Source organism: Salmo salar, chromosome 26 (genome assembly GCF_965601325.2).
Source record: "Salmo salar chromosome 26, fSalSal1, whole genome shotgun sequence".
In the NCBI taxonomy this organism is placed as follows: domain Eukaryota; kingdom Metazoa; phylum Chordata; class Actinopteri; order Salmoniformes; family Salmonidae; genus Salmo; species Salmo salar.
Genome location: NC_138316.1, coordinates 35541822 through 35565467, shown reverse-complemented (window position 1 = coordinate 35565467; position 23646 = coordinate 35541822). Strand labels below are relative to the sequence as shown.

Below are 23646 nucleotides of genomic sequence, written 5' to 3'. Positions count from 1 at the left end.
AACTATTTTCGTTAGAACCGGAAACATGGTGTATGTCAAGAAAAAACATGGCGGCGCCCGTATGTAGAAATACCTTAACGTTATAGCTGACATTAATCAAGCTAAATGTTGGACAATATTCATTAAGCGTGTCACACGAATAAATCTTAATTCTAGAGGGGCCCTCGTGTAATTTGTTGAGCTTGTCTTGACGAATAAACTAGCGATATTGGAGTCGAGCATTGCTAGCTAATTTTGACACTGGTGGCATTGGTAGATGCCCGCCCGACCAATGACAGAAGATGTGGAACAATGTCAAGGCAAAAGTAATGGGTCTGAAAATACTCCATGGCTTTTGCAATTATTGCACCCAGAGGCATGCATCTGTTGGCGTGTGGGTCAAAAGAACGCCGGAGAAACATAGACGTTGTGGACAAGTCCCTGGCAAGACCCGCCTATTTGCCACTAGGAACTACTTATCAACAGAACCACCTTGGAGGGTCCTTTTCTTTGGGACAGATGATTTTGCTGTAGAATCCCTCAAGCTGCTCTCTGCGTCTAGGTATGACACCCACAACAATTTACATGCCAGTGAGAAAAGAGGAGAGTCTTTGCAGTGAGTAACTTTAACCTGGTCCCATATCTGTTTGTGCTGTCTCATAAGAGTTGGAGCAACAGTCCGAACAGATCTGAGACCAGGCTAGAGTAACTTCTCGTCGCCTAATGTCAGTTGTTTGCTGTCATTATTTGTCGCAGGGACTCCAATGACCGAGTTGTGGAATCACTTGAGGTTGTCACACTATCCAATGACGTCCCTGTGAAGAAGTTTGCTGATCAAAACAAACTGCCCGTTCATGTCTGGCCTCTCGGGGATCTTCAAGGGCGGTTCGATGTCGGGGTGGTGGTGTCATTTGGCTGCTTGCTTCGGGAAGGACTTATCAACCAGTTTCCATGGTGAGTAACTTCTCTGAAATTGACTCATGCAATACAAGTGTAACATTATAGCTTCTGTCCCTGTGTGCCCCGAGCTGGATGCAAACCAGGGACCTGCACACAACACTCTGACTCGCCACCAAAAGAAGCATTGTCATTACCACTGACCCAGAATGTACTTGTCGATCTCAGGGCGGGCGACATCACTTGCTCCATGGTAGCTATTATGTTCCATATCAGCTACACAAGCAGCAGACTCCCCAAGAAGTGTCAATCTTATGAACACCTCCCAAGAGTCAAACCCTGACGGTGTCCAATCTGTTTGATTGTGAGAGTTGCAGCATGTGTGTCTGTTGCCTCTATTCCAGTGGGATCCTGAATGTCCACCCCAGCCTTCTCCCCAGATGGCGCGGCCCCGCCCCAGTGTTCCACACCATCCTACACGGAGACACTATCACCGGGGTCAGCGTCATGCAGATACGACCAAAGAGGTAGGCTAACGTGACCGGCTACTTTGTCCCCTTCCCTCCTTTCCTTTCTCCCTTTCCTCATGGTGCTGAGGGAGGAAGGGTGAGTCATGAAAGGGACCAGTCATCTGCCAGTAACATGGACCTACTATTGACAAGCAAAAGTGAGGGATGACATTAGCAGATGGTTGTTTGTTCAAATACATATTTAGGGATGGTTTCCCAACCTAATCCTGGACTGAAAAGCCATTTTAATGGTGATTTTCCCCATTGAGCATGTGTTATAGTTCTGTACAGGACAACTTTATCTGGGTCCAGGAAACTGGACAATAAAGAATCCAGAGGCCACCAGATTGCAATAGGCCTATATATAATAGTGTACTCTACTACTGTATTCACTGTCAAAGCACATACTGCTATTCCTTTGCACCTCAGTCTATCTCTGATCTGTGTTACAGTAAACCTCATTGTGTCTGTTCCAGTAAACCGCAGTGTGTCTCTGTGTTCCAGTAAACCGCAGTGTGTCTCTGTGTTCCAGTAAACCGCAGTGTGTCTCTGTGTTCCAGTAAACCGCAGTGTGTCTCTGTGTTCCAGTAAACCGCAGTGTGTCTCTGTGTTCCAGTAAACCGCAGTGTGTCTCTGTGTTCCAGTAAACATCGGTGTGTCTCTGTGTTCCAGTAAACATCGGTGTGTGTCTGGTCTCTGTTACAGGTTTGATGTGGGTCCCATTCTTCACCAGGAGATCTACCAGGTCCCAGACAACTTCACAGCTGACCAGCTAGGAGCTACTCTGGCCACCAAGGGAGCCCAGCTGGTGAGTGCACTTCACACTGTGTAGTTCTAGCACCCTATTCCCATCCAATGTACTACGTGGCTCGAGTCTTATGTGACTCTGTTGGTCAAATGTAGTGCACTACATGGGGAATAGGGTGTGATTTGAGCTCACTCATTTGGGACGTACATCCACAGAGCTCAATCCATTTGAAAAGGCTTGTCAGAAACCAGTCATGGTTAATGTAAGCCCTCTTATATGGGACCTTTATTATTTTGCTTGAACAGTTGATTGACACATTAAGGACACTTCCAGAGAGAATCACAAACCGAAGGGAGCAAGCTCAAGACGGTGCCACTTTAGGTAAGAACATTTATTTACTGAACCAGACATTTGATGCTAGTAGTAATTACAATTTGAATGATAAACAATCAGCAAGAATTGCAACTTACAGGAGGGTGAAAGCTGTGTGTACTTTCTAAGCACCCATTCATGCCTCAGCTTAGAGTTGACTCTTCTCAACAGCCCCTAAAATCAGCACATCGATGAGCTGGATCGTATGGGAGGAGCAGACCTGTGTCCAGATCGACCGCCTGTTTCGTGCCATCGCATCCCGGGTAATAAGACAGACCAGTCATGTTCAGTTGGCACGAAACTAGAAAACGTAAAACTAAAGTGAGCAGTCTTATTGGGTGATTTCAGGCCGTTCCGCATCGGTTTCAAAGTGATTTTCTAATTTTGTGCATACTCAACATGACCTTGATTTACTGTGACCGGCCTCTAAACACACATTGTCCAGGAGTGTTAAAATAATGCCCTCTTCTCTCTCATTAGATCCCATTGAGAACAATTTGGATGGGCAAGACCATAAAGCTGCTGGACTTTGCTGGCAAATGCAACATTTCTCTATCAGGTAATTTCCTCTTTTAATCAGGACTCTTCATTGTTTCCAACACTGCTTGGTGGTAGATGGTGGTTGACTCAGTCAGCTAGTGGTAAGTAGCTGTGTGGATCGGCAGCAGTAGTGCTTGAGTCCACACGCTGCGAAGACAATGTCTGGTAACATCCGTTTTGAATATTTTCGGTTGAGAAAGGTTGTGATTGTTTTAATGACAGGTCGAGGGAGGATCCCTGTGCCAGGATCTATGAGTTATCAGAAAGAATCCAACACCTTGGCTGTCTGTTGTAAGGTGCGTGAGCCAGGCTTTTCATCCTTGACACTTTCCATGGTTTACTATTATGTCAAAACACTTCCATTTTTGTCTTATTGAAATATGTCTAATATTAATAAAAAATTATTCACTTCCTGATGTATCATGGCATAATACAAATAATTAACTTGATGGATCCCATTAAAAAAAATGACAAACACTGTGTGTTCGGTTGTCAAGGATGGCTGGGTGGGATTCAAGGCAGTGATGCTGAAGAAGAGACTGTCGGCAGCAGACTTCTACAACGGATATCTCCATCAGAGCTTCCAGAACAGACCTGGCCCCCCCAAGCAGGAGTGCCTGTTCCACAGTAACAGAGACAGGACTGAATTACATTCAGCTGGAGAGGAGAACTCATTGACACAGCTACACGTTGTGCATTAAAACACCATGATGATGAATTAAACACAAAACAACAACCTACTTTAATGTTATTTGATTAGATGCATTTCCTGTAAAAAATTAAGGATCTATACTGTCTGTTTTAAGACAACATATTTAAGAGTACACACAAGAGTAGTGTTCAGCAGGAAACACAGTGGCAAAACATTTTGAAACAGAAACTAAAAATGAGCATTTCTTATTGTTCAAGTCCAGGTAGTACCCTCTGTTTCAAAAAGGTTTTCTCTTGTTTTACGCCTACTGGAAACTATTTCCTGATAGCCTATGGAACACATGAATGTAATAATAGTGATATCATGGAGAGGCTGTTGTGTGTGAGTGAGTAGTTTGTTGTTGAATGCAAAACCCTCAAACCTGTTAGACTACCAAAATAACTGAGTTGTATTTGCATAAATAAACATTTACAAGGTTCTGTTGCCTTTGTCATTATCATTACCATATTATGCATTGGACTTTGTAATATTTATCACAGTTGTAGAGATGGTGGGGTCTGTTGTAGAGACGTACTCTTCCCAGGGGACTAAATGGTGCCGTTCCAGGCCGACTACATTGCAGTCGCGCTGCACAAATTAACCAATGATCGAATGCCACGTCATCTACATTGGGCTCAGATATTAGATTGCAATACCACATTGATACGGCTACTGACATGTTTGAGTTTAAACCTTTATAATAGTAACAGTTTGACCTTTATCCAGGTGTTATGAGATTTGGTGTGAAACTGCTTCCCCCACCCGCTGGGACGCAGCAGCTGTGTTTGTCACGGCATGCTGGTCTCGGGGACATTGTCTGTTAACTGGGAGGCTTTACAAGAGGCACGTACCACTATGGAAGAGAGAAAGAAAGTTCAGAATTGTAGCATTTCACTGACTTAAGTTTTAAACAAAACATTGAAGGAAATGTATTTATTCATTTAACTTGATAAAGTGGGTGTGAATTAGACCAGTGTTGTTCAACCCCCTCAGGATTACATCTTTTATTTTAGCCCTGTTGATTCAACTAATCAAGTGCTTGGTAGGCTAATTAGTTCATTAGTGATAAGGATGTATCAGTGAAGTGGTAGAACAAAAATGCCTGGTGGTTAAGAGAGGGTTGGGAAACACTGATTTAGACTGCATGTTTCCTTTTAGTCATAAAGCCAGCTGCCGTTAGCTAGTGTGAATGTGTTTAGGGTGTCATCATACCTCCTCTGTCATCCCTGCTGTCTTCCTACCCTCTGTGCTAAAAGGAGGCTTCAGGTAACCTTTGAAGTGCTGCTTCACCAAGTCATGGAAAGTAGATAAGCAATCCTAAAAAGAGCATCAGGAAAGCTGAATATTAGCTACTAGAATGTATTACGCTTTTGGATGTAATTTTAGATGAGGCACAGCTGCAGCAACCAGGCCAGTGATTTACTACATTTACCATAAACCCAATTGTAATGTGGCAGTGATTTTATTTGAAACATTTCTTCAACAATGTGCATTATAAAGAGGCAACTATTTGTACTGTTCAGTCTACTAAACTAGTTAAATAATGGCCTCCTTATAGCCATACCCGTTCTTCCTGTGAACAGATGTAGGTGAACCAGCGGAGCCCGGCGGCCACGTGAGTGATGTCATCCCGGTAGATAACCTCCAGCACCTCCACAGAGCTGCAGTCCCCCTGGGCAGCGAAGCGGGAGAGGGTCTGGGGGTGCACATCCAGGCCCCTTGCAGGAGAGAGAGGGAGTTAGGTAGATGTACTTTCCCGGAGCCCAGTCAATTAGAAAAGCCAAGAATTTCACCAAGTTTTTGTTTTAGCCACCCTGTGGTTATTTGTGGCCAAGGAGGAGTGAAATTTCTCACACCTATCCAAGCCTTTCAGATAATGTGAACCCCATGGGTGTATTAGAAGATGTGTCAAGGTAATAGGGACCATAATGTTTCCACTGCACTGATAACATCATCATATTCTGTTGGTGTTGTAATTCAGGTGAATGCTGTACCTGGCTTCATGTACCATATGCACAATGGCTAGCCTCGCCAGAAGGTCGTGGGACGTATCTGTTGCTGACTGCCACAGTCCTGTGGAGACGAGGAAGCTCAACTTACACTGGGTGCACTGAAAATGTCATGTATTTTTTCAGAAAACCAACTGTGATGATATTAATAGTTAGGCCAGGATTCAATCCAATCTGCATTATAGCACGCTTGATACTTAAAAGTTCATTTCCGATTGAGTCAACATATGCAGTGTTTACTCTGATTTCGATCTCCACAAACACGGGGAACATTGCCTTTCCAAAGACGCATTGTCTACAAAAGAGATCGGATTGAACCCCGGCCTTAGTCTGGAGAAGCCAGCGAACCACCCACCATTATGAACAGGTAACGCGCCAAAGAAGCTGTCGAGTTCTGTGATCCTCGTCTCTAGTAAGTGATAATGCTGTTGGAACAGTAGAAATTCATTGTATTCCCAGGGTAACAGTCCATCCACTACTCACAATTGATACAGTACTACCACTTTTAATCCTCCTTGAGGAACACTGCCTTGCAGTATTATACAAATATAAACATACTTGGACTATCAATATCTGAAGTACAGACATATAATATGGATTATTCCACTTTTTTGTTTCAGCTTGTTTTAAAACAATAAGCTGAAACTTCAGAAAGTGAACTATACTTAAAACAACACATAACAGACCACATGAATTAAATATATGTTAGGACACTGACCTTGGCCTCGTCTCCGGCCACTTTGACAAAGTCGCTGAAGAACTGGTGGGGCAGGGGCTCTCCAGTGTCCAGTCTGACCGATGAGAAGCGAGCGATGACGTCCCAGGACAGGTCTATAGCCCACTGCTCTATGTTAGCCAGGGAGTGGAGGAGGGCTATCCTGCTAGCCTGGTCAGACACATAGTAAACACACACGCTCATATCAATCATCATTGATGAAGCATGGAATGTTGCAGTTCTATAGCAATTGCAGTTCCCACGGGGGGCCAGTACAAAAACAATGCATGAAATGAAATGTATAAAATGTTTGCATTCACTACTGTAAGTCGCTCTGGATAAGAGCGTCTGCTAAATGACTGTAATGTAAATGTAAATGTAATGTAAATATAGCCTCGTCCGTACTATATGTACTAATGGCATGACAATGAATGCTAATACCATGACAACGAATGCTAATACCATGACAACGAATGCTAATGCCACACACATCACACATGCACACACACCATTTACGCTGCTGCTACTATGTATTCTATGATTTATACTGCTGACAGTCACTTTTACCCCTGCTGACCCATCTAGCTCAACTACTCCAGTATCCCTGCACATTGAAATGATGGTGCTGGTACTGATCCTCTATAGAGTTTACAATCTAGTTTTTCTTCTTCTGTTTTTCCTTCGTATTATTTCTCTTACCTTTATATTGAATACTGCATTGTTGGGAAAGAGCTTGCAAGTAAGCATGTCACTGTACTGTTTCACACCTGTTGTATCCTCTGCAAGTGACAAATAAACTTTGATTTGACTTCCGAAGAGATTATTTTATTGCGACAGTGTGTAGTTAGCATGCCCATTTTGGTAATCTAGGGGTTGTGTAGTTCAATACTGGCATGGGATATGTTCCCTCCTTTTTCTCAACAGTACCATTACCTGTCTCTATCGTCATTCAGTCATGTCTAGTCTTCTATTTGTTAGGCTACATGATTGATTGTGATTTATTTAAGTATCTACTGGCGCCCAGCCCACATGGGCTTACAAGACACTACTAAACACAGTACCATTTTCCTTGTACTCTAAACAAAATAAGATTGTACAAATTATATGCATATACTGTACAATAATCATGGCAAGTACAGCTACCATCTAGCCCCACTACACAAACAGTACACAAACAGTACAGCTACCATCTAGCCCCACTACACAAACAGTACACAAACAGTACAGCTACCATCTAGCCCCACTACACAAACAGTAAATTACAAACAGTACAGCTACCATCTAGCCCCACTACACAAACAGTACAGCTACCATCTAGCCCCACTACACAAACAGTACAGCTACCATCTAGCCAGACTACACAAACAGTAAATTACAAACAGTACAGCTACCATCTAGCCCCACTACACAAACAGTAAATTACAAACAGTACAGCTACCATCTAGCCAGACTACACAAACAGTACAGCTACCATCTAGCCCCACTACACAAACAGTACAGCTACCATCTAGCCCCACTACACAAACAGTACAGCTACCATCTAGCCAGACTACACAAACAGTAAATTACAAACAGTACAGCTACCATCTAGCCCCACTACACAAACAGTACAGCTACCATCTAGCCAGACTACACAAACAGTAAATTACAAACAGTACAGCTACCATCTAGCCCCACTACACAAACAGTACAGCTACCATCTAGCCAGACTACACAAACAGTACAGCTACCATCTAGCCAGACTACACAAACAGTTCAGCTACCATCTAGCCCCACTACACAAATAGTAAATTACAAACAGTACAGCTACCATCTAGCCCCACTACACAAACAGTACAGCTACCATCTAGCCCCACTACACAAACAGTAAATTACAAACAGTACAGCTACCATCTAGCCCCACTACACAAACAGTACAGCTACCATCTAGCCCCACTACACAAACAGTAAATTACAAACAGTACAGCTACCATCTAACCCCACTACACAAACAGTTCAGCTACCATCTAGCCACACCTACACAAACAGTACAGCTACCATCTAGCCACACTACACAAACAGTACACTACACAAAGAGTACATTTCTCCTTCTCCAGGCAGTGTAAACAAACTGAGCAATCTCAAACACTCTGCCTGAAACAAAATTCAAGCCCCTGCTTGTCCCGTAACCAGAATACTTCAGGGTTAGAACCAAACACTTTTACAGAAAATAACATGTCTCAGATCGTCATACAAAGGGCTATAAAACACTAAATGGATTTTGTTTTTGATTTCCCAACACAGTAGACAAATTATCCCCTCTTCAGGCACTGTGTTAAATCTACCCTTCTCTAAGCCAGAGGGAGAGGGCCGGATGGAAGTTGAGCACAAACTGACCTTTGGCTTTTTGTTAGGTTCAGGAGGACATATGGCTCAGGGATATAGTTCTATTTGATGACAGTATGTTCTAAGTTTTTAGGTTTAAACCATATATCAGCTGCCCATTTTTCCTTGTGGATCAGAAAAAGCTTGTCCTTGATTTGGTTAACACCACATGGTAATTTGTTCCTGAATATGAACTGCAAATCAGTTTCACAAAAAAATAGGTAATTATCTAGGTCCCAGTCAAACCCTTTTTTTGTGATTCTGCGTTCTGGCATATTCATCAGTCTGTTCCATAGACGTACCATGTCACCTTTTTAACTAACTTCGCAACCCATATCTCCACAGATGGCCAGGTTTCGAGTCAGTTTATGCACACCAAGAAAGCAGCGGATTGCTCTGTTTTGAACATTGTTACAATTAGTATGTACTTTGGATCCCCATACCCCAGCAGCATAGTCCATCACTGGACACACACAGGATTGATACAGTTGAGAATAAGCACAGTAACCAAGGTCCTTTTCATTTGGTCTAAATCATTAACATATAGAGTAAATAAAGTGGGTGAGAGTACGTCTCCCTGCTTTACACAGTAAGGGGCTGGAAACCAGGTCATTAACCTGAACACAGGCAACTGGAGCCAGATAAAGAGGTTTGATAACATCAGAGAATCTTCCATCAATTCCCATTTTAATTAGTGGTTAAATCCATATGAATTCAATCACTTTTTGACAGCTTCCCTTTTGATTTAAACAAAACTTTCCATATATGTTTGCTCATAGAAGAAGTGGTCAGAAAGTTACTTTTTGGACCTGAACGCCAAAACATTCAGGAGATAAGATGTGCTCAAAGTTGACCCATTTTGCATACCCCACCATACCATAAGACATCCATGTCATCATCACTGGAAAAGATAAACGGTTGAGTTTGATATAATTCAAAAGCTCACAACAAATAGGGTTGTCAAACTAAATTTAAAAAATATATATTTAAATTACCTTTAATGTCAATTATGTAAAAACGCGTAAACTCTGATTCTTTTCATATTCGCATATGTTGTAGCTTATACCCTACTTTACATCATCTGAGGTTTTTGTGTTGTGTCCGCGGTTGAGACACAAGATGCTCCTGAATAAAGGGAGTTGTCAAAAAGTGATTGAATTCAAATGGATTTACCCCAGTCTAAAAGCAATTAGGTCTATATTTACTGCATCAAAAGCCTTCCTAAAATCAATAAAACAGGCAAAAGTTGGTTCTCTCTCTTGAATTCTAGCCCGGACCACTGTAGAGACAGTATAGATGTGCTCTATACATGCTCTGGCTTTCCTAAAGCCATTCTGTTCATCAGCAAGCTGACCAGACAGTTCTAGATAGTGAGAAGAGAGCCTGTTATTTAGGATGCAGGACTACAATTTACATACAGTGCTAAAGACAATAATCCCTCTATAGTTCAATGGGATTTTAGGCTCGGTTTTTTTAGGATTTCAGAGATTCCGAACTTGTTAGTTCATACTGCCAACCTGTCTGGTCTGAGTGATTAGAGGGTGTTCTTAACACTGACCTGTGTGCCACCTTTGCCACGCTTGATTTTGCCCGGCTGCAGTACGGTCAGGTTCTCCTTCCTGCTTGGCTGGACAGGTGGTGTAGCCTGACCCACCTCTGTTATCTCCCCACTGTTCCACCTCTCCTGGACCTCCAGCGTCATGGCTACCTACAGGGATTGGATCAAAGTCAGTGAGCCAGTGAGATATGCAGGGTTGATCAAATCATCAACGTTACACTATAGTCAAATACAAGCATTTCGCTGCACCTGCGATAACATCTTCAAATCTGTGTATGCGACCAAAAACTATTTTTGTATGTTTTGCCATGGAAAGTCCAGGGAGTCTCTGCCTGTTTCAGTCATGTTCTTTCTTCATTTGGTGCCTAATGAACACAACCCAACACTCCATTCCCTCCCAGTTTAACACTTCGTGTGGTGGTTAGTGTGAATGGGGCTTGCCTTCTCTTTGGGGTCCGGTGTGCAGAGGATCTTTGTGGCCCAGAAGCACATTGTGTCCTCAGAGGGTGATGGCTCGACATCATCTGCTGACAACTTACCTGAGACAAAAAGAGATCTCTTATTAATGTACTTAACATCATTCAAAGCTTTGCCAGAACAGAATATCTTAGCTACTAGCCTACTCTCAGATCTGTGTGTTCTTGCCTGCTCATCATCAAGCCAACAAGTTTGGCATGACAATTCCATAAGGAGATGGCAAGATTGCAGAAACAGACTGTCTCCCAGGCTACAGTACTTTCCTTTATGTAATTGTCAGAAAAAACTTTGATTGGTGTACATGGTTCATTAGGTATATTATCGCCTTACCATTAGATGTTGTGTCTATCTCTGGGATGGGACTTACACAGCTCATTCTGTGTGTTGATATAAATCATGTCTTGGACAAGTCTGACCTCATACACCTGGTTCTGTAGACAGAAAAACAAACTTTCATTTTAGTCTCATGGTATTATTGATTAATAAGCTGTTATTCAATGACCAAATTCTAATAACACAATGTACATTGCCTAGTGAATGTCTTCACACCTCTTGCAAAGTTGTCACATGTAGATGCCTTATGTAAATATAAAAAGGGATTCAATTAGATTGTTTTATCCGCTTGTGATCGACACAGCCGACTACACATTCTCAAAGTGAAAGACAAATTACAGAATTTGTTCAAAATTCAAGATGTCCTGATTGTCTCAGGGGTGTGAGTACTTTCTCTAAGCAACTCCAAATGCCTGTCTCTCGCCCCCAAGCACACACATAAATGCCACATTGACTTCTTTATGAAGCCGATGGTGGTAATACATATATTTACAATACTAGGAATAAATAGGCTCTGTTGGAGACCATCTCTCTCTACCTGTAGTCCCATGGAAGAGGCACCTGTCTCCAGGCAGAAGTCAAAGTGATGCCAGGGACAGACCAGCACCCTCTTCCCATCTCCCAGGTCCTCAATGTCACCGAGGTCAAGAGGGCCTCCTGCGCCAAGACGGTGGTTGTAATGATGAAAGACATCATAGTATGGTGACCATGATCATTTCTTTCTTATAGCATACTCTCATCCTTCTGGTTTATCCTGTAGCCACGTAGTTGTTTATGAATTAATCATCATAACAGCAAGCTACCATAGCATAGTGCTGAGTGATTAATTGCATGCCATCAATTAGGCTAACTTGTACCTTCATGGGGACAGGATGAATCCATAGCCCAGAATCTGTCATCTTCTGTGTGAACCAGGACAATGTGTTCACCATCCTCAGAGTACAGCCTTAGGGAAACGTAGAGAAGTCATGCACCAAGTTAGACCATCTTTTCAGAATAGACATGGGCAGCTAATGTGTATAAATCATATAGATTGGGGAGATCAACAGTTAGCTAGCTAGCTGCTGCTATTCTAGCTAATTGGACTGTTTACTTTGTGCATGGTGAGTCAAAATCACACTTCTTTCCTACACATTGCCAGTTTCCGTCTTTGACAATTTCTCTTAATGCAGCGACTAAATCTTCCTCGAAGTGATCCATTTAAAATATTCGATGCAGAAAATAGTAGTAAGAGTAATGTTGTGCATAACTAGCTTGTTACTGCTGCCGTCCCTGCCGATGTGTGGCAGAATTGTTTTCTTCTGAACTACAAAATCAAATTGTTTCAACCGGATGTTGGTACTCCACGAATTCTGCCCGACATAAAACCACTAAGGTATAACAACAACCTAAAACATAACCGAGACAAACCTTTGACAGGCTATGCAAAAAGATAACACTTGAGACAAAGAATGAATGCATAGAAATGTATTTGTTGATTAGACTAGATTTAGAATTACAATGAACAGTCATTTTCTCATTTTGATATGGTTGATTACATTAAAAAAAATATATATATATATTAACGAAATTACATTGAGAACAATTAACCTCAAGGCCAGCAGATCACGATGCAGCCAGATATACACTTGTATCCCCCATGGACAGGTTTGTACATAAAATATTCTCCATTCAAGCTGCAAGGGTGTCCATTTCCTCCTTAACTTGATTTATTGGCGAAAATGCCGCAGGGGAAAAAAACAGGGAAGGTATGTGTACTTTATGAAACACAATTTTAAACCACCATGCTAGGGTGGCTAATGAGTGTTCCCTGATGTTGGAAACTCTGAAATGTTCCACTTACTAACCTAGGCGGAAGAATCGGATCCTGAGTTTCCCACTTCGGTTTGTAACAGAATCAACCAATAGGAAGCTTTACGCAAATAACTTTAATTTTAAGTCACAGATCCCGAGTTTCGACATGACATGAACGCAGCATAACACCCAGGAACGCTAGTCCCAGATGTGCATATCGCCTTTAGCCATTTAGGCTGCAGCAGTCTGTTGTTTACCGCTGGCTGAAAAAGGGGATGCAATGTCAGGAAGTAGCATTAGCCACTCTAGCATGTTGGTGGAAAATGGTGTTTCATAAAGAATATTATGAAACACCATGAAACACGCATATATATATATATATATATATATATATATATATATATATATATATATATATATATATTTAAAAAATCAAACCTTCTCACCATCAAATTAAGGAGGAAATCGACGCCTTTGCAGCCTGAATGGAGAATTTTTTATGTATGAACCGGCCAGAGGTTTATAGCCAGCTGCAAACAATGCCTTTGGACATTAAAGAAGAAAAAACTTCTTTTTAAACATAAAACTCAATATCGCCATCTGCCGGCCTTTGTGCTAGAAAACAATATGATTGATATGATCTACTGTTCGACATTGTATCTCAAAATTGCCAGGAGGAACATACAGACTGCAGGCATTCAAGTCAGTGAATGTTTGAAACTGAACTGAATTGTAAGTGTATCTACATAGTGACCTACAGTACCAGTCAAAAGTTTGGACACACCTACTCATTCAAGGGGTTTTCTATGGAATCATGTAGTAACCAAAAAAGTGTTAAACAAATCAAAATATATTTTAGATTTTTCAAAGTAGCCACCCTTTGCCTTAATGACAGCTTTGCACAATATTGGCATTCTCTCAACCAGCTTTTTTTTATTTAATTAGGCAAGTCAGTTAAAAACAAAATCTTATTTACAATGACGGCCTGCCAAAAGGAAAAAGGCTTCCTGCGTGGATGGGGGCTGGGATTAAAAATATAATTAAATTAAATAAAAATATAGGACAAAACACACATCACGACAAGAGAGACAACACAACACTACATAAAGAGAGACCAAAGACGACAACGTAGCATGGCAGCAACACATGAAAACACAGCATGGTAGCAACACAACATGACAACAAAAGCTTCATTTCATTTAACAGGTGTGCCTTGTTAAAAGTTTGTGGAATTTCTTTCCTTCTTAATGCGTTTCAGCCAATCAGTTCTGTTGTGGCAAGGTCGGGTTGGTATACAGAAGATGACCCTATTTGGTAAAAGACCAAGTCCATATTATGGCAAGAACAGCTCAAATAAGCAAAGTGAAACGACAGCCCATCGTTACTTTAAAACATGAAGGTCAATCAATCCGGAAAATTTCAAGAACTTTTAAAGTTTCTTCAAGTGGAGTCTCAAAAACCATCAAGCGCTATGATAAAACTGGCTCTCATGAGTACCCCACAGGAAAGGAAGATCCAGAGTTACCTCTGCTGCAGAGGATAAGTTCATTAGAGTTAGCCCCAGAAATTGCAGCTCAAATAAATGCTTCACAGAGTTCAAGTAACAGACACATCTCAACATCAACTGTTCAGAGGAGACTGCGTGAATCAGGCCTTCATGGTAGAATTACTGCAAAGAAACCACTAATAAAGGACACCAATAAGAAGAGACTTGCTTGGGCCAAGAAACACGAGCAATGGACATTAGACCTGTGGAAATCTGTCCTTTGGTCTGATGAGTCCAAATTTGAGATTTTTGGTTCCAACCGAGTAGGTGAACGGATGATCTCCGCATGTGTGGTTCCCACCATGAAGCATGGAGGAGGTGGTGTGATGGTGCTTTGCTGGTGACACTGTCAGTGATTTATTTAGAATTCAAGGCCCACTTAACCAGCATGGCTACCACAGCATTCTGCAGCAATACACCATCCCATCTGGTTTGCGCTTAGTGGGACGATCATTTGTTTTTCAACAGGACAATGATCCAACCTACAGGCTGTGTAAGGCCTATTTGACCAAGAAGGAGAGTGATGGAGTGCTGCATCAGATTTCTTTTTTTTTTGTATTTAACAAGGCAAGTCAGTTAAGAACAAATTCTTATTTACAATGACGGCCTACTCCGGCCAAACCCAGATGACCTGGTCTCCAATCACCCAACCTCAACCCAATTGAGGTGTTTGGGATGAGTTGGACCTCAGGGTGAAGGAAAAGCAGCAAACAAGTGGTCAGCGTACTGTGTGTTGGAACTCCTTCAAGACTGTTGGAAAAGCATTCCAGGTGAAGCTAGATGAGAGAATGCCAAGAGTGTGCAAATCTGTCATCAAGGCAAAGGGTGGCTACTTTGAATAATCTAAAATATATTTTGATATGTTTAACAATTTTTTGATTACTACATGATTCCATGTGTTATTTCATAGTTGATGTCTTCACTTATTATACAATGTAGAAAATAGTAAAAATAAAGAAAAACCTTTGAATGAGTAGGCGTGTCCAAACGTTTGACGGGTACTGTACATACACAGAAAATCAACAGTTGTGGGGAAAAAAAAAAAGAGATGACGGCACATAACTCATGAGTGTAAAATAAATGATTTAATATACAATAGAAAACGTGCAAAATATTCATGATCAGTATGCTTTGAGTATAATAAGATAGTGAAAGCCTGGCTTAAAGGAAAGAAAGAACACTGGCTACCCCCAAGCCTCTTTCACCAAAACCATCTGGAGCACGAGATTGCAGGCAATACTGTCTGCTCCATCTTACATACAAGGAACAGTCATCCGTGCTATTTTAGAGCTTAAAAAAAATGGTTGTTACAATATGATACATTTCATAACATGACCTTTAGGTTTTTTTTATTTCGACAACATATACACACATACATACAGTATTACCTTAAATTTACTTAGAAATGCAGACAATAATATATAAAAAAAAAAAGTATAGTGATCCACTTTAAAATGACAGCTGGTGGGGACTTGATGGGACACAAACACAGGATGTCATTCAACCAACCGCGTCATCTGGTGTCGGGGTCAAAGGTGAGCAATGGTGGAGTTCAGTATGTCTGGCTTGCTCTTGGTGTTAGTGGCCTGGGAGAGGTCTCGCTGTGGACAAAGGTACAGAGATAAGCATAGATATTCCCTTCCCACCCAACATTAACAGGCTAGTGTTCAGTAGGCACGAAACATTAAAAAATATTTACAAAATAGAGTATAATGGGGAGGTATGATCTAAATTAGAAAATGCAAATTTTCCTGCAAAATATTTTGCTACAGCATATCCTAATGAACATTACCAAGGTGCAGTGGTAACAAATTGAGTAGCGACAAAAAGTATTGGACACTACCTCAGTTTTCATTTCACAGTAAATAAACACAAATCTAGAAAATATGCAATTCTGGTAATTGCACATTTCCCAAATACATTTTCATTTAAAAAGGCAGAAACAACCACAGTGACAGCCAGAGAAAGACTGAAGAAAGGGTATTAGGAGTGTGGTTGTAAAAAAGGTTGCATCAGTAAATAGCAACACACAGCATAGCCTAAGAGGCCTCAGAAGGACACACTAACAAGAGAGGGTACACTACTGTTATCTGAACATAATCAGGGATGAAGTATTTTAAGAATGTATCTTAGTGGTTAATGACATGCATATATTTGGATACAGGAATAATTATTTGATGTGTATTGTTTTAGTTTAGGCAAGTCACACATTCAAACAAACCTTGATTGAACCGATTCGATTACTGTGTTGATTAAGCCCGTCTAAAAACAGAATACATTTATCAATTAGCCACAATTCTCCACTCAACCCCCCCCTCATGGCTAGACCGTGTGTTGCTGCATAGAATCAGTAAAATGTGGAAAATAAGACACAGAAAAAACACAAATTACCGCAAACTCGGAATAAGTGCTGGCGACAGAGTTAATGCTGAAGTTATGCTGCGGACTAGCCAGGGTTTTAAACCCACCGCTCTGAAGAGGGACTCCAAGTCCGGTCACCAGGCCCATGTTCTCCTTGTTGCGCTCCTGCAGTCCCGCAAGAGGGGGCTTACTGCGACCCGGGGTCCGTACCGATGGGACCTGGATGGGAGAACACAGAGAAAAGATGGATGAGGAGAAAAACAAGCCTGGAATCCAAACTGATATATTCCATTTCCCCATCACTTCAACAATGGTGAAACAGAGCATCAGTTTGTATTCCAAGCTTGGGAACAGAAAACGCAACAGATGGTTTGCTTTGAGTGAATGTCAGGGTTTGGCCAAAGAATGTTACCCATACCAAATGACTGGTCTAAATTGAGAAAAGTAATTCAATAGCGTCTAAGTATACTGAACAAAAATATAAACGCAACATGTAAAGTTTCGGTCCCATGTTTCATGAGCTGAAATAAAAGATCCCAGAAATTGTCCACATGTACAAAAAGCTTATTTCTCTCAAACAACTGTCACACAACACAATGCCACCGATGCCTCATGTTGAGGGAGCGGGTAATTGGCATGCTGACTGCAGGAATGTCCACCAGAGCTGTTGCCAGATCATTTAATGTTAATTTCTCTACCATTAGCTGCCTCCAACGTCGTTTTAGAGAATTTGGCAGTACGTCCAACCGGCCTCACAACCGCAGACCATGTGTAACCACACCAGCCCAGGACCTCCACATCCAGATTTTTCACAGGGTCTTGACCAGACTGCAGTTCAGCATCGAAACTGACTTCATTGGACAAATGCTCACCTTCTATGGCCACTGGCACGTTGGAGAAGTGTGCTCTTCACGGATGAATCCTGGTTTCAACTGTACCGGGTAGATGGCAGGCAGTGTGTGTGTATGGTGTCGTGTGGGCGAGTGGATTTCTGATGTCAATGTTGTGATCAGAGTGCCCCATGGTGGAGGTGGGGTTATGGCAGGCATAAGCTACAGACAACGAACACAATTGCATTTTATCGATGGCAATTTGAATGCAGAGATCCCGTGACGATTGTCGTGCCATTCAGCAAGATAATGTTGCAAGAATCGGTACACAATTCATAAAAGCTGAAAATGTCCCAGTTCTTCCATGGACTGCATACTTACCAGACATGTCACCCACTGAGCATGTTTGGGATGCTCTGGATCGACGTGTACAACAGCGTGTTTTTCTAGGGTGTCCAACAGATGCATATCTGTATCGCCAGTCATGTGAAATCCATAGACTACTGCCTAATTCATTTATTTCAATTGACTGATTTCCTTATCTGAACTGTAACTCTGTCAAATCTTTGAAATTGTTGCATTTCTATATATTTTTTCAGTGTAGTTAGTTGTTGTGCAAACATGCTGCATTGACCTTGTTGACTGACAGAGCGGGGCGGGAGGGTGAGTGGCAGACAGTTCCGCCATAGGCTGAGCGCACGGTGCTGTTAGAGTTGGCACTAGAGAGGCTGGAGGTGGTGCCATTGAACTGGAGAGAACACACAGACAGAGTTAGTTAGTGATGCCAAAAGCTCACGTTATTAATGCGCAACTCATTAAAACACAAGCCAGTGATTGTGTTAGCCTGGGTGTCCAGTCTTGTTTCTGCTTTAGCCACCTTTGTTATAAAAACGTAGGCAGTCCAGAAACAGACTGGATACTCAGGCTAAGATTGGGCCATGCAATTTTTCCATGAGTATGAAGGCTAGAAAGAGCAGCAGCAACGTTCCTGGAGTGGTACCTTTCGTGTTTTGCTGGGGGTAGTTGTGCCAAGGAATCTCCTTTTGGTAGGCGTCCGGACAGCTGTCCCATACAGCATATCCACCTCAATCTGCTTGCTCTTTTTCAGTTGCTGTTACAATAAAATATAGATCAAAGTATTGTAACAAAGTAAGCTTTTAGCTACACAGACCTAACCCTAACTTGAGACAAGTGTGTAACAAATGATGATAGGTCCGGTTTCCCAGATCCAAATGAAACCTAATCCTGGACTGAAAAACACTTTGGTCATGCTTCTTAGTGCAGGACTAGGTTTGATCTGGGTCAAGGAAAGAGGACCAATACTGTATCTCTCAAGTTAGGATTCTGCCCTCAAATGAGTTGCCATGTCTTTACCCTCTCCAGTTTCTCATTCTCTTTCTTGATGCGGTGCAGCTCCCACTGCTCCTCTACAAACTGCAGGAACTTCTGTCCATTCACCAGGAACTCCCTGGCCTGACCCTGCTCCCACACATCAATCTGAGCCTTCAGCTTCTTCTCAAGCTGGACAAACAAAACAAACATATAGGGATATAGCCAAGTGTTTTACAGTATAGTATGTGTTTATATAGCATTATGTACAGCTGGTAAAAAAAAACTCAGAGCCTTGTCATGTTTGTATGTACAGTAGCTACCCCCCTAACAAGGGAATAATACAGACTGTCTTTTTCAAAAGGATTTACCTTGGGCAGGCTTTTGTGGAGCTCTGCTTTCTGTTTCTCCTCTTTGAGCAGATTCCCTCCTCTGTTGGTGAACCTGGAGGGGTCTGTGGCTTTTTCCTGTGGGGATAAAAAGGTCATGCCAAGGGTTAAAACCCCCTAAGGTCGATGTCTGCGTACGTTTGCCCACTGACAAAGAAATGATCAGTCTATAATTTTACTGGTAGGTTTATTTGAACAGTGAGAGACAGAATAACAACAAAAAAATCCAGAAAAACGAATGTAAAAAATGTTAGATATTGATTTGCATTTTAAATGAGGGAAATAAGTATTTGACCCCTCTGCAAAACCTGACTTAGTACTTGGTGGCAAAAACCTTCTTGGCAATCACAGAGGTCAGACGTTTCTTGTAGTTGGCCACCAGGTTTGCACACATCTCAGGAGGGATTTTGTCCCACTCCTCTTTGCAGATCTTCTCCAAGTCATTAAGGTTGAGGCTGACGTTTGGCAACTCGAACCTTCAGCTCCCTCCACAGATGTTCTATGGGATTAAGGTCTGGAGACTGGCTAGGCCACTCCAGGACCTTAATGTGCTTCTTCTTGAGCCACTCCTTTGTTGCCTTGGCCGTGTGTTTTGGGTCATTGTCATGCTGGATTACCCATCCACGACGCATTTTCAATGCCCTGGCTGAGGGAAGGAGGTTCTCACCCAAGATTTGACGGTACATGGCCCCGTCCATCGTCCCTTTGATGCGGTGAAGTTGTCCTGTCCCCTGTCATGACGTTGGCCTCTTTTGGTACAGGGAGGACAGTTGACCCCCTCCCCTTTGTACCATTTCCCAACCTACCTTCCCCCCACCCAGTCCCTGTGTGTAAAGGGTTGTAAAAACTCTAAAATTCCAGGAGACTCTGGCCACATGGCCCATAGAGAGACACAGGAAATTCTTCCAACTCATAGAATTGGAGAGCCAAGCGACATTTTGTGTTCTGGAGAATGTATGGAAGATTGGTGAAGAATCCAGCTACGAACTGATCCGCTTGGTACAATTTTGTGATACTCAGAAGAGACAATATAGCCATATTACCATAAAACTGTTTGTATAATGGCCTCAGCTTAAGACTTGCATCATAATGGTTGTATGGAATGTATTAATAAGCATAAAGCTTTTATAATACATTGAGATGCTATGTACTGATGTAATGTGATAGAATTGTATTTCTGTAACCAAATCTAACTCAGTCATAGGCACGCCCCCAGGGACCCATACAGGACCAGGCGTCATTTGACAAGCCTGTTCTATGAGCACTATAAAACACCCCCTGATTTACATTTCTCGAGACCAGGCCTTCACTCCATGGCCAATAGGTTTTACCATCCAATTCCTCTACTGAAAGTGAACCATACCACGTGGTTAACTTTTAGACTATTGATATCGACAGAATAAGAACAAGTTTTTGATATTAATTATTAGTCTGCAGCTAAGTAAATTATATCATCGAACGCGAAGACCAACGAAACATCAATTCTATGACGACATTAATGAATGTCGCTTTGAAAGATCCATTCTAACCGAGAGAGAGACTCTCCATCAGAACGACTCTACAACAAGGATCTCGACGACACATGAGCGTAAATATATATTGATTGCAATTGTTCCCGAATGAGCGAGCCTTCAATTGTCAATATTAATGAACACTGTGTGCCACAGCTGACCTTTTATGATCCATTGTTCAACAGGCCGACCTGCCTGTTTAGCCCACAAGGGCACATTCCTCTACCAATCCTTTGTGACGATAATTACTGTTTGTATGTTTTCTGTTAATTACTTAGTGTAGTAAATAAATGATTTTAAGACAATTGATGTATGGATGCTTTTAGTAAAGACTGGGTTCGTGCAGATACAACAATTTACGACATTTGGAATGAGACTGGACTCGAGGTAAAATACACCATTTAAACCAGAAGATAATCGGCCTATACTATAATAGAATATAATATTATAGTACAGGAAAGTTATATCTTTGTAATCTGAATATTCTCCTTGGTGCCCCGATCTCCTAGTTAATTACAATTAAACGATTAATCAGTTTAATCGCGTGATAATAATTACAGGGAGCTAATTGATAAACATATCTTCAGTTTAATGGTACCCCCAAAGACACGACACCCCTTAGCAGAAAAACACCCCCAAAGCATAATGTTTCCACCTCCATGTTTGACGGTGGAGATGGTGTTCTTTGGGTCATAGGCAGCATTCCTCCTCCTCCAAACACGGCGAGTTGAGTTGATGCCAAAGAGCTCCATTTTGGTCTCATCTGACCACAACACTTTCACCAGTTGTCCTCTGAGTCATTCAGATGTTCATTGGCAAACTTCAGACGGGCATGTATATGTGCTTTCTTGAGCAGGGGGTCCTTGCAGGCACTGCAGGATTTCAGTCCTTCACGGCGTAGTGTGTTACCAATTGTTTTCTTGGTGACTATGCTTGGTCCCAGCTGCCTTGAGATCATTGACAAGATCCTCCCGTGTAGTTCTGGGCTGATTCCTCAACGTTCTCATGATCATTGCAACTCCGAGGCGAGATCTTGCATGGAGCCCCAGGCCGAGGGAGATTGACAGTTCTTTTGTGTTTCTTCCATTTGCGAATAATCGCACCAACTGTTGTCACCTTCTCACCAAGCTGCTTGGCGATGGTCTTGTAGCCCATTCCAGCCTTGTGTAAGTCTACAATCTTGTCCCTGACATCCTTGGAGAGCTCTTTGGTCTTGGCCATGGTGGAGAGTTTCGAATCTGATTGATTGATTGCTTCTGTTGACAGGTGTCTTTTATACAGGTAACAAGCTGAGATTAGGAGCACTCCCTTTAAGAGTGTGCTCCTAATCTCAGCTCATTACCTGTATAAAAAGACACCTGGGAGCCAGAAATCTTTCTGATTGAGAGGGGGTCAAATACTTATTTCCCTCATTAAAATGCAAATCAATTTATAACATTTTTGACGTGTTTTTCTGGATTTGTTGTTGTTGTTATTCTGTCTCTCACTGTTCAAATAAACCTCCCATTAAAATTATAGACTGATCATTTCTTTGTCAGTGGGCAAACGTACAAAATCAGCAGGGGATCAAATACTTTTTTCCCTCACTGTAACACTTCTGCATTTGGGGTGAAAGGTGACAGAGCGGTGTTTGTCAGACCATGAGACATATCGAAAATTGGCCTTTGCACAAAATCATCTTTTGCCTACAAACTATCATGACCCCTCTTGGAAACAATTTGCTCCACGACCCCCACAAGAGTCTTGGGACTCGTCTGAAGTGGGTACAGACGATCTGCCAACTTCTGTCTATAACGTCTGAACAGTTTGGGCTACACACTAATACCCCTGTATTAAGGTGAGATTCTCAAAAACAAGTACGTCGGTTGTTTTGCTCTAGGACACCCACAGGCCTCACAAGACTCGTCTGAATGTCCCTTGGTACCGGTTGACATTTTTTTTTTAAATGAAAGTAGAGTACCAGTCAAAAGTTTGGACACACCTACTCATTCTTTTCTTTATTTTTACTATTTTCTACATTGTAGAATAATAGTGAAGCTATCAAAACTATGAAATAACACATATGGAATCATGTAGTAAAAAAAGAAGAAAAAAAGTGTTAAATGTATTTTATATTTGAGATTCTTCAAAGTAGCCACCCTTTGCCTTGATGACAGCTTTGCACACTCTTGGTATTCTCTGAACCAGCTTCATGAGGTAGTCACCTGGAATTCATTTCAATTAACAGGTGTGCCTTGTTAAAAGTTCATAAATTTGAGCCAATCAGTTGTGTTGTGACAAGGTAGGGGTGGTATACACAGGATAGCCCTGTTTGGTAAAAGACCAAGTCCATATTATGGCAACAATAGCTAAAATAAGCAAAGTTAAACAACAGTCCATCATTACTTTAAGACCTGAAGGTCAGTCAATGCGGAAAATTTCAAGAACTTTTAATGTTTCTTCAAGTGCTGTCGCAACAACCATCAAGCGCTATGATGAAACTGACTCTAATGAGGACTTCCACAGGAAAGGAAGACCCAGAGTTAAGTTCATTGGAGTTAAGTGCACCTTAGATTGCAGCCCAAATAAATGCTTCATAGAGTTCAAGTAACAGACATCTCAACATCAACTGTTCACAGGAGACTGCGTGAATCAGGCCTTCATGGTAGAATTACTGCAAAGAAACCACTAATAAAGGACACCAATAAGAAGAGA

General features: G+C 41.8%; 3 protein-coding genes across 7 annotated transcripts; 1 reads left to right on the top strand and 2 right to left on the bottom strand.

Annotated features, from left to right (window-relative positions):
- The first annotated feature begins 18 nt into the window (after positions 1–18).
- On the top strand, positions 19–4175 carry LOC106587699 (methionyl-tRNA formyltransferase, mitochondrial). Its single transcript, XM_014176290.3, has 9 exons — positions 19–541; positions 736–933; positions 1281–1403; positions 2091–2193; positions 2439–2514; positions 2677–2768; positions 2986–3064; positions 3268–3341; positions 3543–4175. Exons 1-9 carry the CDS (start codon positions 282–284, stop codon positions 3744–3746), a joined length of 1209 nt encoding a protein of 402 aa, XP_014031765.1. The 5' UTR covers positions 19–281; the 3' UTR covers positions 3747–4175.
- Positions 2506–12502, bottom strand: LOC106587701 (uncharacterized). Its single transcript, XM_014176295.3, has 12 exons — positions 12286–12502; positions 12050–12138; positions 11731–11849; positions 11227–11290; positions 10824–10969; positions 10383–10532; positions 6464–6631; positions 6101–6170; positions 5731–5809; positions 5301–5454; positions 4949–5053; positions 2506–4589 (listed from the first exon to the last, which is right to left on the bottom strand). Exons 1-12 carry the CDS (start codon positions 12390–12392, stop codon positions 4557–4559), a joined length of 1284 nt encoding a protein of 427 aa, XP_014031770.3. The 5' UTR covers positions 12393–12502; the 3' UTR covers positions 2506–4556.
- Positions 12503–15595: 3093 nt separating this feature from the next.
- On the bottom strand, positions 15596–19555 carry LOC145864258 (protein regulator of cytokinesis 1-like). Of its 5 annotated transcripts, none has more exons than XM_082969667.1 (7): positions 19424–19555; positions 19098–19244; positions 18724–18834; positions 18358–18471; positions 16924–17112; positions 16754–16794; positions 15596–16133 (listed from the first exon to the last, which is right to left on the bottom strand). In XM_082969667.1, exons 1-7 carry the CDS (start codon positions 19538–19540, stop codon positions 16085–16087), a joined length of 768 nt encoding a protein of 255 aa, XP_082825793.1. In that variant the 5' UTR covers positions 19541–19555; the 3' UTR covers positions 15596–16084. The 5 variants fall into 5 exon arrangements, with proteins under 5 accessions (XP_082825793.1, XP_082825795.1, XP_082825794.1 ...); XM_082969669.1 differs by having other exon boundaries at positions 17001–17112; XM_082969668.1 differs by lacking the exon at positions 16754–16794.
- Between the last annotated feature and the right edge of the window lie 4091 nt (positions 19556–23646).